The following is a 22,724-nucleotide window of genomic DNA, read 5'->3' on the forward strand; positions in this document are numbered from 1 at the left end:
GCCGAGGGGCCTCAGGCTAGGCCATTGGGACGCAACACGCAAGCCGGCCCTGCTCCAGCGGGCTTCCAGTCGGCGAGGACCGCGTCCTCCGCAGGCTTCCTCCGGGTCCCGTGGACTGGGCAGGCTTGTCCCCTGCACTCTGCCAGGCCTCCCCAGAGTTACCTTCCATGCTGCAGTGGGAAACCGAGGCAAGGAAGGGCCGCTCTGTGAGAGGGATGCTCCCGAGTTTGGTGCTCCCTGTCGAGAAGCAGAAGTAGCTGCCTTGACCTCGGGAGCTACGCGGCCGTGACAGCAGGAGAGCCGGAGCCTGCGGCCACGATGGGCACGGGGAGGGGATCCCGCTGGGCGCTGCAGCGACTCTGCAGAATGGGGCCCCCAGGGCTGAAGCTCTTTGGCACTGGCCACCTCCTGCGTCGACGTGGCGGCTGCTCGGCTCAGAGACTTGCTGCCGCCCTTCTCCGCTTCCCCGGTGCGGCGTGGCTCTCGCTCCCTGCACCGCCGCGGGGCGGGGGGAGGGCCGGGCCGAGCCACACTTGTGCCCTGGGCGCATGGCGCCTGATTGACATGGTAAGGGGGCCGCGCCCCCAGGCAAGCGGCACATGTCCGGCCCCCCCCGGCGCACGGTGCCCTTTACCACTTCAGTCAGGTGCCCCCCATAGGTTGGCACCCCGGGCAGCTGCCCGGCTAGCCCCCCCCTTAATCCGGCCCTGGGCGGGGGGACTGTGCTGTGGGTGTGAGCCGGGAGGAGCCAGACCCTACATCTCGCCTCCCCCCCGGCCCTGTGCTCTGCAATACACGGCACAGCCCACCCAGGCAGCATTCCTACCTGGACGGCGCTCGGCGCTGCAACGTGGGTGTCGGCTGCGGCGACAGAGAGGAAGTGAATTGTCTGTTTGACGGCTCAGCTCCGAGTTCCAACCGCTCTGAGGATGCCTGGCTGTGCGGTTACTCATGGTCGTCTCTTTGCAAATCAGGTGAACTGGTTATCTATTTAAAAGGGGGGGGGGAGGCAGAGAGGAAATCAGGCAGTTTCCTGTTTGTTTGTGCTGAACAAAAGCAGGTTTGGCTGTGTACGGTAAGCGAGCCTGCGAGCAGCCTGAGTCTAGCGCACAGCCGTGCCAGTGAGCGCTGGGAAAATGGTAAATCTGCCTGCCTGTTAAAACCCTCAACCTGCCAACAGCTTGGGCACGCTCGGCGGGGGAGAGGCCGGGAGGTGCTCCCCTCGCGTGCACCCATCTAGGTCAGCAGTGGCCACTTGACCTGCCCACGGGCAGCAGCTGTGAAATGAGTTTGGCAGTTCTCAGTCTAGTTCCTACTTGGAAAAGCACCAAGCACTTGCCTCCCCCTCCCCCAGTGTCTCGTTGGGAGTCTCTGCTGGCCCAAGATTGGGGCCTCAAGCTCCGGGCCCGGAGACGGGGGGTGATGAAATGCAGGAGTGACGCGTGCGCTGCAGTTCCTGTTCTGTGGCTGAATAAATACAGGCTCTTGCTCTTGAAGGCTGCCGGGCGAGCAGCGTTGGGCAGCACTAAATCACGGAATAGATGAAATCCGCGAGGTCCTGGTGGGCCCCTCTGCTTGCGATACATGACAGCCTCTTCGTACGCATTAGCTGGCGGCAGGAGGGCTGCAGCCCCAGCACAGCTGGAAAGTCCTCTCCAGCTCGCAGGTTTAGCATTTCTGTCCTAACGCAGCAGCCACGAGAAGACGCCCCCAGCTGGGTGCCGAGCCAGTCTCCCGTGGAATGAGAGGTGCTGTGCTGGTCGTGCAAGCAACACGTGCTTTCGACGCCCGCTGCTTCTTCCTGCTTGTGGATTCACCATCAGGCAAAAGATCTTGCATGCCACAGGGCACTGGGCGCAAGAAACCTCCTGCAACTGCGTTCACCACTGGGGATACAGCGTGCTGTGGCTGTTCCCGGGCCATGCCTGGATTATCTCCAGAATCGGGGTGCACGAGTGGGGCAGACAGCTTCTCCCACAGCACATCAACCCCACAACGGCCCCAGCAAGTGCGGCACAGAGATCCCTGCCGTGTGTACGTCCGCAACGAGCCCGCACATCTGTCAGGAGGCGGTGCGCTTCCAGGGCTGCTGCAGCTCCAGGGGGTGGGGCGTCCGTACCAGTGCAACATGCATGTTCACCTGAGCACACTGCAAGCCCAGCTCTTGTGTGCAGGCCGGGCACGGTACACTGGGCAGTAACCAAAGATGCACCTGTCATAGCCGCCAAACCCGGGCATGAGACACGTTAAATGGGGAAAAGGGCAGCACAGGAGCCGGACCAAGGGAGTCAATATTCTCTAGCAGCATCACTAACACTGTCGCTGCTTGCTGGGCTCCTAGAAAAGAGTGAGGGGGGAATTAAAGCTAAATAACAGCACAGACCATTGAGAGCCAGGACTGGCGACTGTAAAAGTTTGTGACCGCGGGAAACTTGTCCGCCTCGTGCTAAGGGGGCATCCGGCTCACGCACCTCCTGCCGGACCACGGATGGTGCCGGGCTGGAGAGGTTGAACCTGCAGCATTAAAGCAGTGAATGGAGCCAGGAGACCGGCCTGGAAGGGCGTCCTGGCACAGAAGGGGTTACACAGGCAGGTGCGCACCCACACAGTGTTTGCACATGAGCGGGTGCCGGATTTCACACCAGGGTTTGCACGTTTAGTGCTGGCCCTGCACTTTCTCACTATTGCTTTTGCCCAGGAAGAGCTTGGCCAGCCCCGTGACCTCTCTATTCTCTTCTGTTGTGTTCCCTTTCCAGCCACGCGCTCCGCTCCGCAGGCAGCGCTGCCATCTAGCGGGGCTATGGGGACAGGGCCTGCTTGTGACGTCGCTTCCCACCTCGAGAAAACCCGCTTGTCCTCTGGCCATCTGCTCCCCCGGGAATGAAAGGGCCCTGCCCTCATCGGCCACCTGCGGAATAGCCCCAGGGCCGACCTTCCCTTCCCAGAGACCCATAAGAAACTGAAGAAACCAGGGTGCTGCTGTCAGGGTCCGTCCGTTGGGGGGGGGGGGGGGGCGAGAGTCTGGAAACAGGCTGCACTTTTTTTTTGTCAATGGGGAACTATAAACTGGAAAGATGCTGGACGGGGCCCTGCGGCGAGTGACTCCCTGTTTGGATGCTCCTGTATGTTTAGCGATGGTGAGACGCCTCGGAGCCCCCTCCAACGTTCACTGAGCAGATGTGCTGCTGTATGGAGGACAGGTACCTGAGGGAGGGACCAGTTGTGGCAGGGAGGGGGCGTTCAGTCGTCATGGTCTGGTCAGTTCCTTTTGCCCGGACAGATGCCCGTTAGCATTTTCAGACGGCAGACACCCTAACTACAGGTCTTCCAACTTGATTTCAGCTAGCACCCCCGCCCATTGTCCGTCTTCGGTCACCGCTTACCCTGCATCGGATTCTAGGACAGAGTTACCACCCCATTTGGCACCTGTGACAGGCGAGTACCAATACCAATGTTATTGACTTATTCCCACAATATAAGAACTAGGGGTCACCAAATGAAACTAAATGGGCAGCAGGTTTAAAACAAACAAAAGGAAGCTTCATTCAGCACACAGCTAACCTGTGGAACTCCTCGCCAGAGGATGTGGTGAAGGCCAGGACTTTAACAGGGTTCAGAAAAGAGCTAGATGGATTCAGGGCGGTTAGGTCCATTAATGGCTGTTAGCCGGGATGGGTAGGAATGGTGTCCCTGGCCTCGGTCTGGAGATGGGTGACAGGGGAGGGATCACGGGAGGATTCCCTGTTGTGGTCCCTCCCTCTGGGCCACCTGGCCTTGGCCACTGTCGGCTGACAGGACACTGGGCGAGATGGACGTTTGCTCTGACCCCGGCTGGCCGCTCTTATCTTCTAACGCTTCCTCCTGGCCTCAAGCTGATCTTGGTCTATTTGAAGCACGGGAGAGTGGGAGGGACGACTGGACCCGTGTCCAATTAATTACTGGGGACAACTAATGACAAAAGGGGCAAGGGGTGCAGGTTACAGGTTCATAACCAGGGAGCCGGACGGGGACACCGAGCAGAGAACCCCACAGCGCCCATCGCTCCTCAGAGCTGTCGATGGAGCCAGTGGGCGCCGCCCAGAGGAACTCTGCCTGGATTCGTGACACGAGGGAGGAGTGGAACTAGGCCCCGCAGTCGCAGAGAACCCCTCGCCCAGCATCCTCCTCCTGGGGTTCTAGACGGCAGCCTTTGCTAGGGCCAGGCGCAGGCTGACGAGGTCTCGCGACTGTGGGGCCACAGACAGGGTGTGCGTACAGGAAAAGGTGAGGGGAGAAGTGCAGCCAGACCCTCAGTAAGAGGTTCTGGAGGAGCCGGAATAGGGGCTGCAACCCGGTGCATTCCAGATACGCGTGCGCCAGGTTCTCCCTCACGCCGCAGAAGGGGCAGGCTTCCGGGATGGGGGTGAACCGCGCCAGGTACACGCCCGTGAAGGAGCCGCCAGCTAATGTCCCCTCAGGCCGTGGAGTTAAGGTGGAGCACACACTGGCCCATCGGGGTCCCCCACCCTCTATAGGTCTGAGATAGTCCCGCCACTTGGAATCGGGGCGGGACGCGAGGGTGGGAGATGCAGGGTGTGGAGCACGAGCGTGTACAGCCGTTCCCTACGCGCAGTCCGGGAACAGACTGGCTGCAAATTTTGCAGCCGGCTGGGAGTCCGGGGTGGGGAGGCCGGGGGGGCCTGCAGAACAGGGGCCCAATAAAAATAGACGGAGGCTTTGCAGGAAGGGAGGGGCGGGGCGTCCCCTCTCGCAGGGCTCTCTGTAGGAGGTCGAGAGCGGGCCCTGGCAAAGCCGCCTTCACCTCCTGGAGTAGGCGCAGAGAACAGGTTTCAAGCATGTGGGAGGGCAAGATGGAGGAAAGCTGCCCGGATTAGCAGCGATCAGACCCTCCTGTCCAGCATCTCGCGCTGAGTGGGTTCCTCCCTCCTGCCTGCCCTGCGACGGTCTCTCCACAAACTCAGAATCCCGGTGGGTCTGGCAGCTCAAGCCAAATTCAACCCCCAGGGCTCAGCCAGGACTTCGCGGTAGCTGAGGGAGGCTGCTCACTCAAAGGGGAGAGGGGAACAAAACAGGGTCCTGGAACCGTCGAGACGGGCGGTAACAAACTAACCTGCCCTGCAGCACGGCGCACAAGATGCACCTGCCTCCAACCTGGCTCCCCTCCTCCGCCTTTGGCGCATCTGAGATGGGGCGGCTGGTTCGCTGCTTGGATCCTACATGAGAAATGCTGAGCCAGGAGAGGGAGGGGCAACAGGAGGAAGCCCCGTTCTCCAGGAGGACGGGGTGGGGGTGGGGGTGTGCGTGCTGATGTTTTAATAATTCTGCTGGGAGTTGCTGGCGAGGATGCGGCCGAGGCTGCAGTCCCCTCTGAAGCCATCAGGCCAGGAACAGAACGGGCCACGGCCGTGCAGCCTGCCCTGCTGACATCTCGCCTTTGGCTACGGAAGCTCCAGCCCCTCAAGGCGCAGGGGAAGGGATCCAGCTTCCGCCCCGTCTTGGCTTGGAGCTCTCTGCTGAGACGGTCAAGGAGGCTGCGCCTTGGTGCTGGTGTTTTGGGGTGACCGTACACAGAGAACTGAGCTGACAGCGCCAGCCCCGCGATGCCGACGCCCGTGTTACGGCCGAGCTCAGTCACAGCAGCGCGGAGAGGCCCTCGCCTACGCTAATCCCACGAGCCCCCCAATCTCACCCTCCCAGTCTCACCCTTCATTTCAAGCTTCCTGTGCTGCTGCTTTTCTCGGGTCCCCGGTTTGGGGGCCATTGCCCGCTGGGCTGGGAGACACGATGCCACATGTCCTGCCGACCTGGGAATGGGCCGTGGCGCCGGCTAGCCAGGACTCTCCAAGCAGCTTTCACGAGGAGCTTGGAGGGTCTGAGGCTCGTGGCAGCGCTGGGAGCCGGAGGCGGCTGGAGGTAGCGTTGCCGGGCCGTTAACAGCGAGGGAACATTTGTGAAAAGAATCACAGCCCAAGGTGGAGGAAATGGTGAGTAATAAGGCCCAGAGGCCCCTATTCAGGCCTTCGGTCGACTCCTCCAGTGCGGCTAACGGCAAAAGCAGCAGGAAGCGTTCCACTCGGCTGCAAGCCTGAAACGGGAGGAAGAGGCGACGCAGAACGGCAGAAGCTGAGAAAAGGATTTTTAGACCCACGGTTCTGAGCCCTGCACCTGGCGCATGAAACCTAATCTGGAGAAATGCAGGAAGCACCAAGAGTCATTAAAGAGGGGCCATGAGTGGAGAATGGAAGCTTCCTTAAAAGACTGTCAAAGCCATAAAAGCAGGGCTGAAGAATGGGACCCAGGGCCGGCAACGTGGGTCTGGAAGCTATTTGGGAATTATGAACCTTTGTGCTCAGACCCTTCGAATGCTTTCAAAGCTCCGGCACCTCATCACTGGACACTCTTACCACGGCGGCACAAGGGACAGGCAGCTGCGTGCCTTCTGCTGCCTGTTTGAGTCCCGCGCCAGGCTCCAGAGCGGCCGCCTACCGGCCCCCGCGCTCAGCTCCGGTCCTACCGGCCCCCGCGCTCAGCTCCGGTCCTACCGGCCCCCGCGCTCTCAGCTCCGGTCCTACCGGCCCCCGCGCTCTCAGCTCCGGTCCTACCGGCCCCCGGGCCCAGCTCCGGTCCTACTGGCCCCCGGGCCGCACGCTCAGCTCCGGTCCTACCGGCCCCCAGGCCCAGCTCCGGTCCTACCGGCCCCCGGGCTGCGCGCTCAGCTCCGGTCCTAGCCCTGCCCCAGCTGTGCATGCTCGAGCTGCATTGGCCACGGAGAGGTGCTTCTCTCCTAGCCCTAAAAAGGAGTCACCGTGGCTTAACCATGTAAAAGAAGCAGTGAGGGAACCTGGCAAGTCGCCCAGCAGTTTCTCAGGGAATTCTGAGTCTCACCCCAGGTGCAATCAGGAAGCCCAGCAGTAGACATGGGGAGGTGACTGTTTTCCAGTGGAAGATGGGTGGGCTCAAGTTTTAATTGAAGAACCCCATTGCTCAAGTCCAGATTTAATTAACCCCAAACCCTGTTGTTCCAGTCCTACAGCGTCTTGGGCATTTTGCTCTTTCGAGCAGAGAGAATATTACTGGAGGGGGGGGGGGGGGGGGGGATGGGACTCTCTGCTTTGGGACCTGAAATAGCAGCAGCAAACAGCACCTTTTTCCAGACCCGCGTTCTTTGAAGAAATGGAAGCAGAGCGAGCTGAACGGGGGTTGGTTTCATTTATTGAAGGCTGGGCTGTACAGTTTTGATTTTCACATCCTCGTTGCAATTCTGGTTCCCTAACTAAAAACGCAGCGGAGAGGCTGCAGCAAACACTGCCAGGGCTGAGCCCTGCAACGCGAAGGCAGACCTCGGCCAGAGGCAGCCACACGGACTGTACTTCAAGGCGCCCCAACGGGGTGTCCGAAAGCAGCCAGGGCGCGGAGAGGGGGAGCGATTTCAGGAATGTTTCCTGTATGGCAGAAATAGCTTCACTTCTATTCACTTTGGTGGGGGGGAACTCAGCTGCTCTGACTCCCAGACACGTGCCAGGAGGCCCCCCCCCCCGCGTACGACACCAGGCCTCAGGCCAATCACAGCAGCGCTGCGAACCTAACAGCCGCCCTCTGAGCCTCAGGCGACACCTGCAAACACTGTGTGTGTGGGGGGGGGGGGGGGGGTGAGGGATGAAGACCCCTGGCGCCCCCTCCCTTTTGTATAGGCACCAGGACAAACAGCAGTAATCCCGGGCACCACTTTGCCTGTATCGACCACGCGTCGTGCAGCAGGACTGCGATATCTCGGGACAGGTCAACAGAGCATGGCCTGGGCTACCAGAAATCCATCTCCTCTGCCCTCCCCCCACCCACCCTGTGCTACCCCAGATTCTCAAGGGGAAATTTCTTCAGTCTGGCCCGTACAGCTTCTGCTCCGAGTGTACAAGGCCATCCCAGGGACTCCGTTTCCTTGTCAGAGAGCTCAGTGTTAGGAGACTAAGGACTCAGTTGAGGATGCATTTAATTTTGTTTTCTTTGCTTAAGCCAATCAGGAAATGCCAATGATTCGTTTGTTTCAGCCAGGGCTAATCTGCTATTGAGAGGCGCTCAGGTAACAACTGGCTACAACGCTACGCTCACTGGGGCAACTGGAGCAGCACGGACTGTCCCGAGGGCAGGTAGGTGATGTTGCGGGAGCGCGAGAGCTGGTAAGCGATGTCTTCGGCCGCTTCCAGCTTGCGGAGTTCGATGAGGCCGTCGCCAGCTGCGGTCAGCGAGGTAGCGACCAGCTCGGCTGCTATCGAGTCCCCTTCAGCCGTGATGACGGCTGCTTTTTTCTGCTGCTCAGCCTGCAAGGGGAGCAAAAGAGAATGGGCCTGGAGGGCAGGAACAGGAAGAATAGAGAACCGGAAAAGCAGGAGGAAAATGCAGCTGGTATCCTTGGTGATTTCAGAGCTGAACTTCCCCAGGCGGCTCAGCCAGGCCTCTAATGGAGAAGGGAAGAGTCATGGCAGAGAACCTAGGGAGAAATGCAGACTGACCAGCCCACAGCTGGAACGGTCAGTTTCACTTTCATTTTCAGCACCTGTCAAAACGAACCTGTTGTGTTTCCAACACTGCCCAGGAGTATTTAAGCAAGACTGTTTTCTATGGAAACAGAGTGCACTGGACTCCGATCTAGCAGGGATCTCCAAGCACAACGCTAGCAATAAAGCCACACAGCGCCTGCCTGAAATAGGTCCTATGCCCATTTTACAGACTGGCACATGGAGCCCTCACCCAAGCGTTTCAAAGGTAGCGGAAGTCAGGAGCACGATGCCCCGAGAGCTCTTGCGAGAGAGGACACCCATTCGGGGGTGGGCAATAAGTGCCCAAGGGCCAGCTGTGCTTTGCCATTTTATTTACCTGGGCGTCCGCCGGCACAGCCACTCGCAGCTCTCGCTGGCTGCAGTTCGCCGTTCTGGGCCAAATGGCAGCTGTGGGAAATGTCGTGGGCCAGGCCACGGCTTCCCACAGCTCCCACTGGCCAGGAACAAGGAACCGTGACCAACGGGGCTGCGAGCAGCCGGGCTGGCAGACAGTCAGGTCATCAAAGCGCCTGGCAGCCCAAAGGCAAACCCTGGGGTAACATCTGGCCTGCAGGCCAATTATTCCGCCCTCCAGAGGACACGGCTATTCGGGGGGTGGGTCAGACCAGCCCCGGGCGCATCCCCCAAGCAGCGCAGCATCGGGGCGCGACTGGGCTGGAGCGTGCAGTCCTTCCGGACACCGGACAGACGGCTGGACGAGCGGACGCTGGAGCCAGGCCCCAGGACGACGCTGCCCGCTCACCTTTTCCACTACGAATCTGGCTCGCTCGGCTTCCTGCTGGGCCACCTGCTTCAACTCCACCGCCTCCGTGAACTCCTTCCCAAAGGTCAGATGCGTCTGGGGGGAAGGGAGCACACACATTAGGAGAGTTCTGCGGCACTAGGATCCGCTCCCATCCAAGAGGAAGGAGACCTGCCTGGCTCCGAGAACCCGCAGGAGAGCGGAGGAAGGAAGTCTCCTGCTGCTCGCTGGCAGCCTGGCCGGATGTAAACAGCCAGGGCTGCACGGACGTGAATGGAGCAGCAGCCTCTGCCGTCAGGTCGGACTGTTTCCATCTTCAACTGGTTTGGTTTTGAGTTCTTTGGGCTGCAAAGCGTTTCCTGAGGAACCCGGCGAACGGCAGAAGAGATCTGGGGACAGGATTCGTGCCAAGCAGGCTTTAGAGGTGGGGGACGGGCAACCTTCCCAGTGCAGCCAGCAGGGGCGCTCGCCTTTCTCCCACCAAGCAGGGTCGCTTGCTAGGTCGAGCTGCCCTGAAACCGACCTTCCCGCTCCCTTCTGCGCTCAGATCTGCAGGAACAGCTGCGCCCTGCTGAAATGCAACAGGGGAGGGGTGAGAGCCTCCCTGTCGCCAGCAAGGAGCCACTGGGACAGGGGCCGCGCCTCCCCAGGAGAGCACAGCCTGCATGGCCGCAGCTTGCGCCAACGGGCCATTCCAGCGGAAGCAGAGCGGGGCGCTAGCTGAAGAGCCAGATGGCAAAGGGTTTGGTACCAAAAGCAGGAGAGCAGCGCACCCCACAGACGAGGGAACTGGGTGCAGCCACGGGGAGGAATTTATCACGGACAGAAAACTGAAGGGAAAGTTGCCAAAATGACTGGGGCAGGGTACCCTTCCCCTTCTGCATGCTGAGAGCAGCCTTATGCGCACATAGGCCCTTTGACCGCAACCCCAAAACAGTCTGTAAACTGAGGCACGGTGTTCCGCCCGCAAGTCAGAGCGGGCCAGGCCCTGACGGGTTTCCTCCAGGCGCAGTAAGTCAATGACAGAGCCGCCAGGAACAAAACCGAGGAGCTTTCACTGCCTGCGCCCTGCCCCACACGGCGATACCCCCGTGACACCAGGCCAGGGGCTTTCAACCTTTTTCTCATGACCCAGTTGAAGGAAAGTGCTGATGCCGCGACCCGACATACGGCTTTTGCCTAGAGCACAGGCTCCAAGGTGGAGCGGGGAAACGAGAAGCTTGGGGTGCAGGAGGGCGCTCAGGGCCGGGGCGCAGGCTTGTCTCCAGCAACTCTTGGTCAGCAGCACAGCAGAGGAGCTAAGGCAGGGGCCAGGCCTGCCCCGGCACAGTGCACTGTGCTACGCCCCGGAAGCAGCCAGTCTGGCTCCTAGGCGGAGGCACGTAAACAGCTCTGCGTGCTGCTCTCACCTGGCAGGCACCGCCCCCAGCTCCCATTGGCCAGGACAGGCAGGAGGCCTGCCTTAGCACCCCCTACTGGCCACCTGGTTACCTTGCAGCAGGTGACTCAATCCAGTACCCGGTCCGTGACCTGTACTTTGAAAACTACTGCACTAAGCACCACAGCCCAGGACAGCTGATGCGGGCTTGTGGGGCTCAACACAGTAACACAGACGCTCAGACTCTAGCCGAAGCCCCAAGACCTCCCCTCTCCGTGCGCAGACTCGAAGTCCAGGCTTGAGCAGAAAGAGCTGGACTGCAATTTTTACAGGCCCACTGGCTCACTCAGGACAGCCACGGGTCTTTTACTGCAGTGTAGACATTCCCGATTCACCTCATTCCTCCCCCTGCTCTGACCACTGCGCTACGCTCGCGCTGGTTCTCCCGGAAGCGCCGCCTGGAAAGAGCGCGCTCTTACCAAGGAAACGTCATCGAGGATGAGGCCAAAGGTAGTGGCTCGTTCCGTGAGGTCTTCGCTCACTTGTCTGGAGACCAGCTCCCTCTGCGTGATCAGCTCTCCTGCGTCAAACCGAGCCTGAAGCCAGGGCAGCAGAGGGGGGAGGGGGAGGAGATGTGTAGAACAGCAACTTGAGTTTCCCCACCTCGGGGAGGGAGGTGTTGGGGGCTGCAGCCCAGTCGGGAATTCCAGCCCGTTTTAGTTGGAGTCTCCTTGCTGCTCCCCACACCCACCCGCCACCTTTTCAATGCCCCTCCTCCCTCGTTCTTCCTTCTCTTGTTCCTGTCCCCGCCCCCCACCTCCCTCTTTCGTGCGTTTGCATTGCTGGCCCGCTCCCTCCACCTCCCAGGCTACATGGCTGTGCTGCTGAACGCTGTAAGCCCAGGGAAGAGACACGTATGTTGGGGAAAGGGCTTCCTGAGGCTTTTGTTCAGCTTGCCTCAGACCCTGCACACTCCACCGCCCCCAGGCAAGGGCTGTCCCCGTGCCAAAGATCAGGAGATACTGAGCTACCTGTGTCCTTGAATGACAACAGCCCCCCTCGACTCCTTAAGCACGAGCTGCGGCTGTGACTGCCCAGCAGAGCCAACACAAGCGCATGCGTTCTGGGCTGAAGGGGTTTTCAAAGCTTCCAAGGGGAAGCGTGCAAGAAGCTGAGGCGCTTCGTGGGCGAGTACGTACAGGTGGGCGCAGAGGGATTCCCTCTGCTGGGCAACACCGCAGCGACTCACGGCTGCCGAGGGGGTTGCAGGTGACCGTTAGCCCCGCGCAGGAGAGATCTGGGGTGTGCCGAAAAGGACTCCGCTCCCCACCATGCCCAACAAGACGGTATCTGACTTGACAAACAGCTGGGATGGCAGAGAAGCAAACAGCGGTATCCCCACCGTACTGCTTTGCAGGGCTCCCGTCTGAGAACTGAATGAGCCAGGCTAAATTAAGTCTCTCGTTGTTTTGGACAGATCACGGCAGCACAACCGGCACAAGCCACCACCCGGCCCTTACCACAACAGACTTCAGGATCTCCGTGGTGATGGATGGTAGCACCCGCTCGTCGTAATCTTCTCCCAGAGTCATGAAAATTCGAGGTAACTGGGCAGCAACCGGTCTGAACAAGATCCGCAGCGTGATGTTCACGTTCTGCAGATCTGCAGAGACAGGTGCACGAGTGAGCCCCAAATCACGGGCACAAGGGCTGGCATGTGACTGCTCTCTCCATGGCAACCCATCAAGGGGCTCAGCTTTCTCAGCCCTGGCATTTGCAGCTGGAAGTCTCTCTCCTGCTAGCGCCCCTTTCCAAAACCTCTTCCAAAGAGGAATTCCGCTGTGTCTTGCGGCTGGGCTGGGAGCCATTTACTCTGCCCTACAGATGGGGAGACTGTCTTTAAGAGACTAACTGAAGGGAAGGGTTTGTAAGGGGCCCATCGCAGGACGGGGGCCACCTGCCAGACTGACCCCAGCAGAAAGGACACGAGCCCTCGCCTGAGGACGTCTGTCTATATGACACAGACCACGCACATGAGGCCTTCCCATGCCTCTGACTGTGACTACTCAGCCCTGTTTTGTCCCAGGAATCCCATCCCCACTGCTCGCTTTACTAAGTCACCCAAAGGCAACTTAAAAAGAAGGGACAGGACGTACGATCACAGAGGTGCTTTGATGAGCTACAAGCGTGAACGCCCTAAACCTCCTGCCAAGACTGAGCCCTAATGGCACGTCTACACAAGCCCAAATCAGCTGGCATGGGCCATCTGCAGGTGTCTCGTTGCAGGATAGACGCCCCCTAAGAGACCCTGGATGTGGCGACCCACAACTGCCATTTGCCCAGAGCTTTTGCTCACCTTTGCTGCCAGTGATGACGGGAACGTTACGTGGGCGAGAACGACAGTCAAAGATGATTGGTTTCTGTACCCAGGGGATGAGGAAGTGGGTTCCTTCTCCTACCACCACATCTTGAACACCACGGAATCGGTCAAAGATAACGGCTCTGTGTCCCCCGTCGACTAGGGGAGAAGCGACAGCATCTCAGATACAACGTTCAACATCACCGGAGTCTGACTCTGCACATTACTGGAACACTTGACAGAGGCTATCAGAGGCCTAGCCACGTTAGTTAAGCATTCCCATCAGCCAGAAGGCTAATGAAGTATTTTATCTGGGGAAACTGAGGTTCAAATAAGGGACTTGCCCAAAGTCAAGCAAGTCAGACAGTAGGAGAGCAACTGATAAAACAACTTCTGGCTCCTCAAATACTAACAGTTAAGAATGCCAGCCTTTTGCACCTATTTTGTGCTAGGGATGTTACGTTTTCATTAATCAACCGAGTAGTTGATGGAATTTCCATTGGCTGCAGGCGGCCCCCAACTTGGTTCCCAGGGAAGCGTCGCAAGTCGGGGGCATCATACGTCAAACCCTCATTTACGATAGGTGCCGTGTGCCGTCGTATATGCGGGCCGAGGACGTAAGTCAGGGGTTTTCAGCCCATTCTGCACTTACAAAAATGATTGTAAGTGCGGGGGGGGGGGGGGGGGTCGGAACTCAGGCGGGCGGAAGTCGGGGGTTTCCTGTACTCGATGTGGGGGGGAGGGGGGGCTCACTATACTGCTGCACCTCTCCCTTTGAAATGTACAAGAGGTGCGGGCTCGTTCAAAGGGAGAGGCGCAGCAGTAGGGACGCCTCTGCCTCCCCTGCCCCCTGCAGAGGCAGTACTAGGGAAACTGGCTTTTCAGCCGGCTCTCCCAGCACCAGCTCCTGCTCCCCCCCACCCCCCTTGCTGCCTGATAGAGGCAGCACCGGGGGGGAGGGGGCAGAGGGGTGAGCAGTAAGCTTATGTTTAATGGGTAGGCAACTAGTCACTTACATCCCTGTTTTATGGTGGTGTGAGTGACGACACAAGGAGCAGACCAACCAAGCCTGAAGGCCAATTAATTAGTTCTCCCCATCCTCACAGAGTAGCTGATCCTAACTATCCCAAGGCAAGTTTATAGTCTCTTAGAAATATCTCAGCTTCACCAATTCCTGGTAAAGAAATGTTAATTCAGCTCCATCCCAACCATTTTCAAAACACACTTCGGAATTAGAGCGGAGTCTACGGAGTCGGATGCCTTGAACGGGACACCCTACTTTGTGAAGCTGAACGTTTCAACAGAGCGGGAAGGGCTCTGCCTCGTCGGCGCCTCACCGTTATAGAGAGCGGAGTTGACAACGCCCCCTGCGATGGCTAATCCTAAACCAAATTTGCCAATGTTCTCAAAGAGTCTGGCAGCCATTTCTCAGTCCAACTGCAGCCTGAGTCACACCTGAAAAAAATCCAGGACACGTATTAGAAAGGTCCTGCTCCCAGAGCCCAGGTCTTCCTCCCTCTCTGTAGGATGGAACAATAAATAACCCCCATCCCCAGGGACAACAGGAAGAGCGGCAGGCCCCTGCCCAGGCAGATCTCGCCTCAAGCTCCCCTTCCTCAGCCCAGCACCTCACACCAGCCTCTCCCTGCAGCTCCCCTTATCTCTAGGCCCCAGACACCCAGACCTAGCAAAGGCTCCAGACCTCACTCCGTGTCCCGCAGCAGGGCAAGGCCCTGAAAGGCTCCTCGACTCCCAGCACCTCCCTTCCAGACAGCGCCATGGCTAGGGCACCCTCTGCTTCGTCCCCCGCCTCACCAGGCCCCCGAAAATCCCCCAGCCCAGCCCTCCACCCTCCTCCAGCCCTGCGCCCCCCTCCTTATAGCCCCCCAGACGTGCTCTCCAGCCCCCAGCCTTGTTTTCTGCTACCCCAGCCCTGCTGCCTAGCCCCCCGCCCCCCAACCTAACCCCCCCTCCCCCAGCCCTGCTGCCTAGCCCCCAGCCCCCCAACCTAACCCCCCCTCCCCCAGCCCTGCTGCCTAGCCCTCCGCCCCCCAACCTAACCCCCCCTCCCCCAGCCCTGCTGCCTAGCCCCCAGCCCCCCAACCTAACCCCCCCCTCCCCCAGCCCTGCTGCCTAGCCCTCCGCCCCCCAACCTAACCCCCCCACCCCCAGCCCTGCTGCCTAGCCCCCCGCCCCCCAACCTAACCCCCCCCACCCCCAGCCCTGCTGCCTAGCCCCCGCCCCCAACCTAACCCCCCCACCCCCAGCCCTGCTGCCTAGCCCCCAGCCCCCCAACCTAACCCCCCCACCCCCAGCCCTGCTGCCTAGCCCCCCGCCCCCAACCTAACCCCCCCACCCCCAGCCCTGCTGCCTAGCCCCCAGCCCCCCCAACCTAACCCCCCCACCCCCAGCCCTGCTGCCTAGCCCCCCGCCCCCAACCTAACCCCCCCACCCCCAGCCCTGCTGCCTAGCCCCCAGCCCCCCAACCTAACCCCCCCTCCCCAGCCCTGCTGCTAGCCCCCCGCCCCAACCTAACCCCCCCCACCCCAGCCCTGCTGCCTAGCCCCCCCGCCCCCTAACCTAACCCCCCCACCCAGCCCTGCTGCCTAGCCCCCAGCCCCCTAACCTAACCCCCCCAACCCCCAGCCCTGCTGCCTAGCCCCCCGCCCCCTAACCTAACCCCCCCACCCCCAGCCCTGCTGCCTAGCCCCCCGCCCCCTAACCTAACCCCCCCACCCAGCCCTGCTGCCTAGCCCCCCGCCCCCTAACCTAACCCCCCCGCCCCCAGCCCTGCTGCTAGCCCCCCGCCCCCCAACCTAACCCCCCCGCCCCCAGCCCTGCTGCCTAGCCCCCCGCCCCCAACCTAACCCCCCCGCCCCCAGCCCTGCTGCCTAGCCCCCCGCCCCCCAACCTAACCCCCCCGCCCCCAGCCCTGCTGCCTAGCCCTCCGCCCCCAACCTAACCCCCCCGCCCCCAGCCCTGCTGCCTAGCCCCCCGCCCCAACCTAACCCCCCGCCCCCAGCCCTGCTGCCTAGCCCCCCGCCCCCCAACCTAACCCCCCCGCCCCCCAGCCCTGCCGCCTAGCCCCCCGCCCCCCAACCTAACCCCCCCGCCCCCATCCTACCTCCCAGCCCCCCCGCCTTCCTAGTCCCCACAGCCTCCTCCAGCCCCCCCTCCCCCCGGTGGGCGGGGCGACTCACGCGCTCCGGTTCTGCCTCCCCCCGAGCGGGCCCGGACTCCTCGCGCTCCTGACCTCCACATGCAGGTTCCGGCCACCGCGCCTGCGCCCCGCGCCGCAAGCGCCGCGCTCATTGGCTCCCGCCCGCGGGCGCAAAGGCCCCTGGGATGCGTAGTTTCCCGGCCGCCCCCTGCTCGCCCTGCTCGCGCGGGGCGGGACTACCACGTCCGGCAGGCAGCGCCCGCCGAGCAACGGCTCTTCCCATTGGCTGCGGCCCTGCCGCCCCCGTCGCAGGGCGTCTCGGGAGTTGTAGTCCCGCCGCCGGGGCGAGGGGAAGCCACGTGCTGGAGGCGCTGGGCTCGGGGCTCCAGACAGCCCGTGTGAGACCCGTTCCTGCCCCGCCCCCTCCTCTGCTGGGGGGTCCCCCAAAGGGCCACGCCCCACCCCTCCCCCTCCCTCTGCTGGGGGTCCCCAAAGGGCCACGCCCCACCCCCTTCCCCTCCCCCTGCTGGGGGTCCCCCAAAGGGCCACGCCCCATCCCCTCCCCCTCCCTCTGCTGGGGGGTCCCCCCAAAGGGCCACGCCCCACCCCTCCCTCTGCTGGGGGGTCCCCCAAAGGCCACGCCCCACCCTCCCTCTGCTGGGGGTCCCCCAAAGGGCCACGCCCCATCCCTCCCCCTCCCTCTGCTGGGGGGTCCCCCAAAGGACCACGCCCCACCCCTCCCTCTGCTGGGGGGTCCCCCAAAGGGCCACGCCCCACCCCTCCCCTCCCTCTGCTGGGGGTCCCCAAAGGGCCACGCCCCACCCCTCCCCCTCCCTCTGCTGGGGGTCCCCAAAGGGCCACGCCCCACCCCTCCCCCTCCCTCTGTTGGGGGGTCCTCCAAAGGGCCACGCCCCTCCCCCTCCCTCTGCTGGGGGTCCCCAGAGGGGCCATGCCCCACCCCTCCCCCTCCTCTGCTGGGGGTCCCCAAAAGGGCCACGCCCCACCCCTCCCCTCCCTCTGCTGGGGGTCCCCAAAAGGGCCATGCCCCACCCCTCCCCCTCCCCCTCCCTCTGCTGGGGTCCCCAGAAGGGCCATGCCCCATCCCCTCCCCCTCCCTCTGCGTGGGTCCCAGAGGGGCCATGCCCCACCCCTCCCCCTCCGTCTGCTGGGGGTCCCCGCCCTCCCCCTCCCTCTGCTGGGGGTCCCCAGAAGGGCTATGCCCAATCCCTCCACACTTATCTCCCAGCGGCAGGGGAATGTTCCAAAGCACCATGACCCTCGCACAACCCAGATACTCTGCTGGGATGGGGGTTCCCCAAAATGACCTTGCTCCAACCCTGCAAACTTTTCTGCAGGGCAGGGGCTCCCTAAAAGGGCCATGCTCAACTTCCTCTCAACTTCTCTGCCTAGCAAGGGGCTCCCCACAAGGACTAGGCTCCAACCCCTATAAGCTAATACAGAAAAGCCCTCCAAAGAGCCTGAGAGCTTCTTTCCTGCAGAAAGTGATGTGCTCTGCTCCCACCAGAAAGTCTTTGCAGAGCCAAGCTGCCATCCGAAAGGACCATGCTCCTGCCCTCAAACACCTGTGCAAGGTAAGGAGAAATCGTCAAGTCCAGTGCACCAATGCCCCTCCACTCCCCAGCCTTTTGCAAGGCGGGACCTGGCATTGAATAAGCAGCTTCCTCCGCACAGGGGAGGCCGGGAAGAGACAGATGGGGCTTGGCGTTTGCTGACAGTGCGCGGGAGGGTCTCCAGCTAAACCCCTTTGAAGAAGAAAGGGGGCTAGTGCAGGGGGAGGGGGCTGAAACCAGGTTCAGCTGTGTCTGCATCAACTGTGTCTCCCGGTGTGATTGATCCAGCCTCACCACAGCCCTCTGAAATAGAGATCAGTTTACCAATGTTAAGGACGGGGGACCAAGCTCAGAGGAAGGTTAAGGGACTTGCCCAGGGTTGTAAAGCGCGTCAGCGGCGGAGTGAGGAGTAGCCCCTGGAGTTTTGATTCTTGGCTCCATACAGAGCACAGTCCCCCTGTCCTTAACCACGACCCAGGCCTGCCTCTTTTGAGAGGGGTCGTGCCTGTGGGTCTGCCTGTGCTAGGTCGCTGCGGTGCTGTAACAGAGAGGCTGCCTACGTCCACATAAGGGGGTTTCCAGCTCATCCACCTCCCCAAGGGGCAGTAGTGAACTCGACACAAAAACTCTTCCATCACCCCCGGGTTCCCACCTCGGGGGCTAGCTCGACCCAGGGCGCACAATTGTTCAGAGCCCCGAGGGGCCAAGCAAAGCGGGTCTGATTTGTACTGTAGGGGGCAGGTCCGGTCCCTCGTGTTCGGGGGTACAGAGGGCAGGCGGGAACTCCAAGCAACCTCTGAAAATGTTGCTCACCAAGGATTTCCAGGGCGCGCCGCCCGGTCAGTGAAAGCAGAGGGGACGGGGTGTGCGTCAGACGGACCAAAAAACCCCTCCCCTTGTCAAACCGCCCCAGTTTACAAAGCCCCGTTTGCTCCAGGCTGCTGTCCCGGGGCCTGTGCTCCCTACCCCGAACAGCCACGGGGAGGAGCCAAACCTCAGCCCAGGGAGCGTTTCCGAGCCCGCCGCTCTCCCAGCCTGTGCCAGGAAGGACAGAAAAGACGGATCGCACCCAGCTGAGACTGGCCCCATGCCCCGAGCAGAGCCCCCCTTCCTCCCGCCATGGCAGTAACTTGTCCCAGCCACTTCCCTCTGCGTGTTCTTCCTTCAGCTACTGCCCGGGGGGCTTCGCTAGGCGGCCGTGATTTGCGAGCCTGGCGCCCGGGTCCTGACATCCATCAGGTAGCGGATAAGCCGGGGCGGGAGGGAGCAGTTAGTGGCTGGGTGCCCCCCGCCGGGGGGCCTGCCCTGATTTACAAGCTCCGAAATGCGCCCTGCTTGCAGTAGGGGTCCAGCGGGGGCTTTGTCTTACTCTTAACCTGAAACACCTGTCGGCCGCTGCGGGGGGCCTGCGGGCGTCGCGTCCCGGCTCGGCGGCGTCCCGGCTCGGCGGTCATGCTGCGCAGTCCTCCCTCCCCGCGCCCGCCTGTAGCACGGGGCTGCAGCACATCCCGGGGCGGTTTGCAGCTGCGGGAGAGCGAAGCCTCATGAGCTTTCTCCTTGCCCACATGGTTCCCCTGCTGCGCACTAGGGAAACTGAGGCGCGGGCGGGGGAGGGGTTCTGCCAGCGAGGCGGGGAAGAGCAGGGTGCGCCCAGGAAGGGCAGGGCGGAAGGCTGCCGGGCGGCGCTTCAGTTCCCATCCGAGTTTGCTGGCTGGCAGGGGAGGAATTTGCGAGAGCTGCTGCCACCGCGGGTGGGGGAAGCCGCCTCCTCTAGCCAGTCCTGGCCACAGGAGAGCTCCGAGTGCCAGGCTGCCTCCAAACCTGGCTCCAGCCGCTGTCTCTGCCCCCCACCCGAGCGGCTCTGGGACCATGGGCCTCTGGCGCCTGCCGGCTGCGTCTCGGCGCTTCCTGGCTGGCTCCCTGGTGGGAAAGGCCGCGGCCACCCGAGACCCCTGCCGGCCCCCGTCTCCTAAGCAAGGCGGGCGTGAACCCCTGGCTCCTGGGGGCGCCCTAGCACGAGCAGCCCGGGTCTGGGCCCGAGGACCCTGCGGGGGCCGGGGCTGAGCCCCACGTCCCAGCCCTGCCGGTTTGCAGTGAGGACGCAGCTCCCCCGAGGCAGAAGGCCGGTGCGGCTGCGTTGGCGAGACCCGGCTCCGGGGGCTGCCAACCTGCCTGCAAGGTGCTGCGCCCTGGGGTGGGGGGCTGCGTAGACACCCCAGCGCAGGGAGGAAAGGTGGGGTCTGTGGGGTAACTGATTGAAGGGCGGGCGGGGGGTGGAGCTGGCCCCTGCTGCAGACAAGGGCTGCCCGGGCCCGCCAGGAATAGGGGCTGCTCTGGCCCAGGCTTAGCGGGGAACCAGCCAGTCGCCACGTCCCTGCTCCGAGCCGCAGCCCAGAAGCGGGTGCATGGCAGCGCCGGGGGACCGGGGAGGGTCCCTGCCCTGCTTGGCCCGGCGCTGGCCGGGTGTGGGGCCGGGCCTGGGTTTGTGCAGCCCCAGGCTTGGCAGGGGCCCGGGACCCACAGCGCCTGCGCGGCGCGGAGAAGAGGTGACGGGCAGGGAAGCAGCCTGCAGGGAGCCGGGAAGCCAAGGCAGCTCTGGCTCACTCGCAGGCCCTTCCCCGCCGGCCTGGCGCTGAGACTGGGGGCTGAGGGGGAGAGCCTGGCTCCCGGGAGCTGGTGAATAAAAGCGTTTTGCTGCCATGTGCCTCCTGGGGGCACCGCGCCAGGGTCCCACGCTTCCCCGCCCCGAGCCCGAGGGGCCAGCGGCTCCGCCATGCCCCCTCCCCGCCCCGGCAGGCGCTGGCCTCGTGGGCTCCTTGGTGTGGGGTGAGCGGCCGGCTCCTGCTTTGTGTCCCCGAACAAAAGTGCTGCGGCAGGGGCCTGGCGCGCGGGCGTGAAACCGAGCCGAGCCCGGCCGGAGGGAGCGAGGCCCGAGGGCCCGCAGGCCGGGCTGAGCCTCGGGGCGCGGTAATTACTCGTCAGACGTGCGGGGGCTCCCCACGGAGAGCAATGCACAGAACAGGGCCCGTGGCGCGAGGCTGAGGGCGGCCCAGCACCCCGGTGCATACACAGGCCGCTGGGTGGGGTGGGGTGGGGTGTGCGCAGCTGTGTGTGTGTGTGTGTGTCCACCGTGTGTTTGTGTGTGCCTGCGTGTGTCCAGCTTGTGTTTGTGTGTGCGTGTGTCCAGCGTGTGTGCGTGTGCGTGTCCAGCGGGTGTTTGTGTGTGCCTGCGTGTCCAGCGTGCGTGCGTGTGTCCAGCATATGTGTGTGTGCGTGTGTGTGTCCAGCGTGTATGTAGGTGTGCATGTTTGTGTCTAGCATGTGTGCGTGTGTCCAGCATGTGCATGTGCTTGTGTGTGTGCGTGTGCTTGTGTATGCGTGTGTGTGTGCGTGTGCTTGTGTGTGTGTGCGTGTGTGTCTCTTCGCTCGCGGAAGGCTGAATCCAAAGCAGCTGTCTGTCCGTGCAGCTCCACTGACTTCCCCCAGCGGGCGGGGACCCCACGTGGCGCGCATGTGTGCGCTCTGGAGGTGAGCCCGCGGCATGTGGTTTGGGTGGGCGCCTCCAATGGACCGAAGCCTGTTTCCTCTGATGTCAATGGCAGAATTCCCAGCTGGCTTCATTGGAACCAGGCCGGTGCTCGGGGCAGACGTGTGCCGGCCGCCGCATGCACAGTGCAGGGGCCGACGGGAGCAGGCGCGCCCCGGCCACTCGCGGGGGCATGTGGCACGTGCACAGACGCGGGCACGGCACCGGAGCGTAACACCAGTGGCGGGAGCGGAGTTCCTCTGGATTTACGCCCATGGAAGTAGAGCTGACTCGGACTCCGTGTGCGTGGGGGGGACCCCTGGACACCAGATGCCAGAGCAGCCCCTGCCCACAGGGCACCTGGACTCTGGATGCCGGAGCTGCCCCTGCCCACGGGGCACCTGGACTCTGGATGCCGGAGCTGCCCCTGCCCACAGGGTACCTGGACTCTGGATGCCGGAGCTGCCCCTGCCCACGGGGCACCTGGACTCCGGACGCCGGAGCTGCCCCTGCCCACAGGGTACCTGGACTCTGGATGCCGGAGCTGCCCCTGCCCACAGGGTACCTGGACTCCGGACGCCGGAGCTGCCCGTTCAGGGTGATGCTCCCCGGGTACCCAGTTCACCTTTCGCGTCTCTGTCTCCTGTTCGCGTTTGCTGCAGCACAGCCCCTGTTGGTCTGGCAGTCCTGCGCACGAGGGGGCTCGGGGTCAGGGCGAGCCAGGCCAAGGGCCGTGGTTATTTCCAAACAGCCGGACAGTCTGCGTGGGCCCGGAGCACAGCCGGGACCGACGTCCTGGCCTCCTCTCCAGCCAGCAGGATTCAGCGAGAGGGGAGCAGCTGTGGCGACGGAGCTGGGGGGGCCCTCCGGGTCGGAACGTGCAGCGTAACAAGGGTCCCCCGGCGCCGAAGCTCCGAGATGGGTTCCCGACGGAGCTGACTTCCGGCCGCAAATCCCCTTCTGCTTCCTGTACGAAAACACCCCAGAACCACCCCCCCCCGGCCCCTGTGGAGCCAGAGCCCAGCTGCACGCAGCAGATGTCCGGGAACACGGTGGGAAACGTGCTCTGGTATCTGGCAGCCCCTCTCCCGAGCTCACACAGGATCTGCCTGGGAAGCAGAAACTTCAGAGGAGAGAGACGAGGGCACAAAGGTGTTTACAGGCCCACGGGGGCCTGGCTTCATCGCAGGCTGGAGAGCGCGAGGCCCGGGCGCCAGGGCTCAAAATTCCTTCCAGGATTCCAGGAGCCGCGCCGGTCGCCCTGGGAGCTGCAGCACGGCGCACGAGCTCATGAGCGCGGAAGGATTGGCAGCACGGAGCTCGGGATCAGGGGGCGGGGCAGGGAACCGTGGCCGGGGAACACCCACGCTGCTGGAACCACATTACAGCTGCCGGGGCTCTCCTTGGCCACGTCAAATGACTTCGGGGGGAAG

At 62.6% G+C, this 22,724-nt stretch overlaps 1 protein-coding gene across 1 annotated transcript; it reads right to left on the reverse strand.

Annotated features, from left to right (window-relative positions):
- Nucleotides 1-7,192: 7,192 nt before the first annotated feature.
- PHB1 (prohibitin 1) lies at nucleotides 7,193-16,389 on the reverse strand. Its single transcript, XM_075911263.1, has 7 exons — nucleotides 16,235-16,389; nucleotides 14,372-14,489; nucleotides 13,032-13,193; nucleotides 12,196-12,338; nucleotides 11,155-11,271; nucleotides 9,298-9,393; nucleotides 7,193-8,315 (listed from the first exon to the last, which is right to left on the reverse strand). The coding sequence occupies exons 2-7, from the start codon at nucleotides 14,457-14,459 to the stop codon at nucleotides 8,103-8,105; spliced, it is 819 nt and encodes a 272-aa protein (XP_075767378.1). The 5' UTR covers nucleotides 14,460-14,489; nucleotides 16,235-16,389; the 3' UTR covers nucleotides 7,193-8,102.
- Nucleotides 16,390-22,724: the final 6,335 nt, after the last annotated feature.

This window comes from Pelodiscus sinensis, chromosome 29 (genome assembly GCF_049634645.1).
Source record: "Pelodiscus sinensis isolate JC-2024 chromosome 29, ASM4963464v1, whole genome shotgun sequence".
In the NCBI taxonomy this organism is placed as follows: Eukaryota; Metazoa; Chordata; order Testudines; family Trionychidae; genus Pelodiscus; species Pelodiscus sinensis.

Bases quoted from the DNA above. Each gene is read 5' to 3' on its own strand.
- PHB1 (XM_075911263.1), bottom strand. From the start codon at position 14,459: ATGGCTGCCAGACTCTTTGAGAACATTGGCAAATTTGGTTTAGGATTA. The intron at 12,339-13,031 runs GTGAGCAAAAGC...CTGTCTCTGCAG, and splicing joins CGTCATCACTGGCAGCAAAG to ATCTGCAGAACGTGAACATC. The intron at 11,272-12,195 runs GTAAGGGCCGGG...CCCTGGCTTCAG, and splicing joins AGATCCTGAAGTCTGTTGTG to GCTCGGTTTGACGCAGGAGA.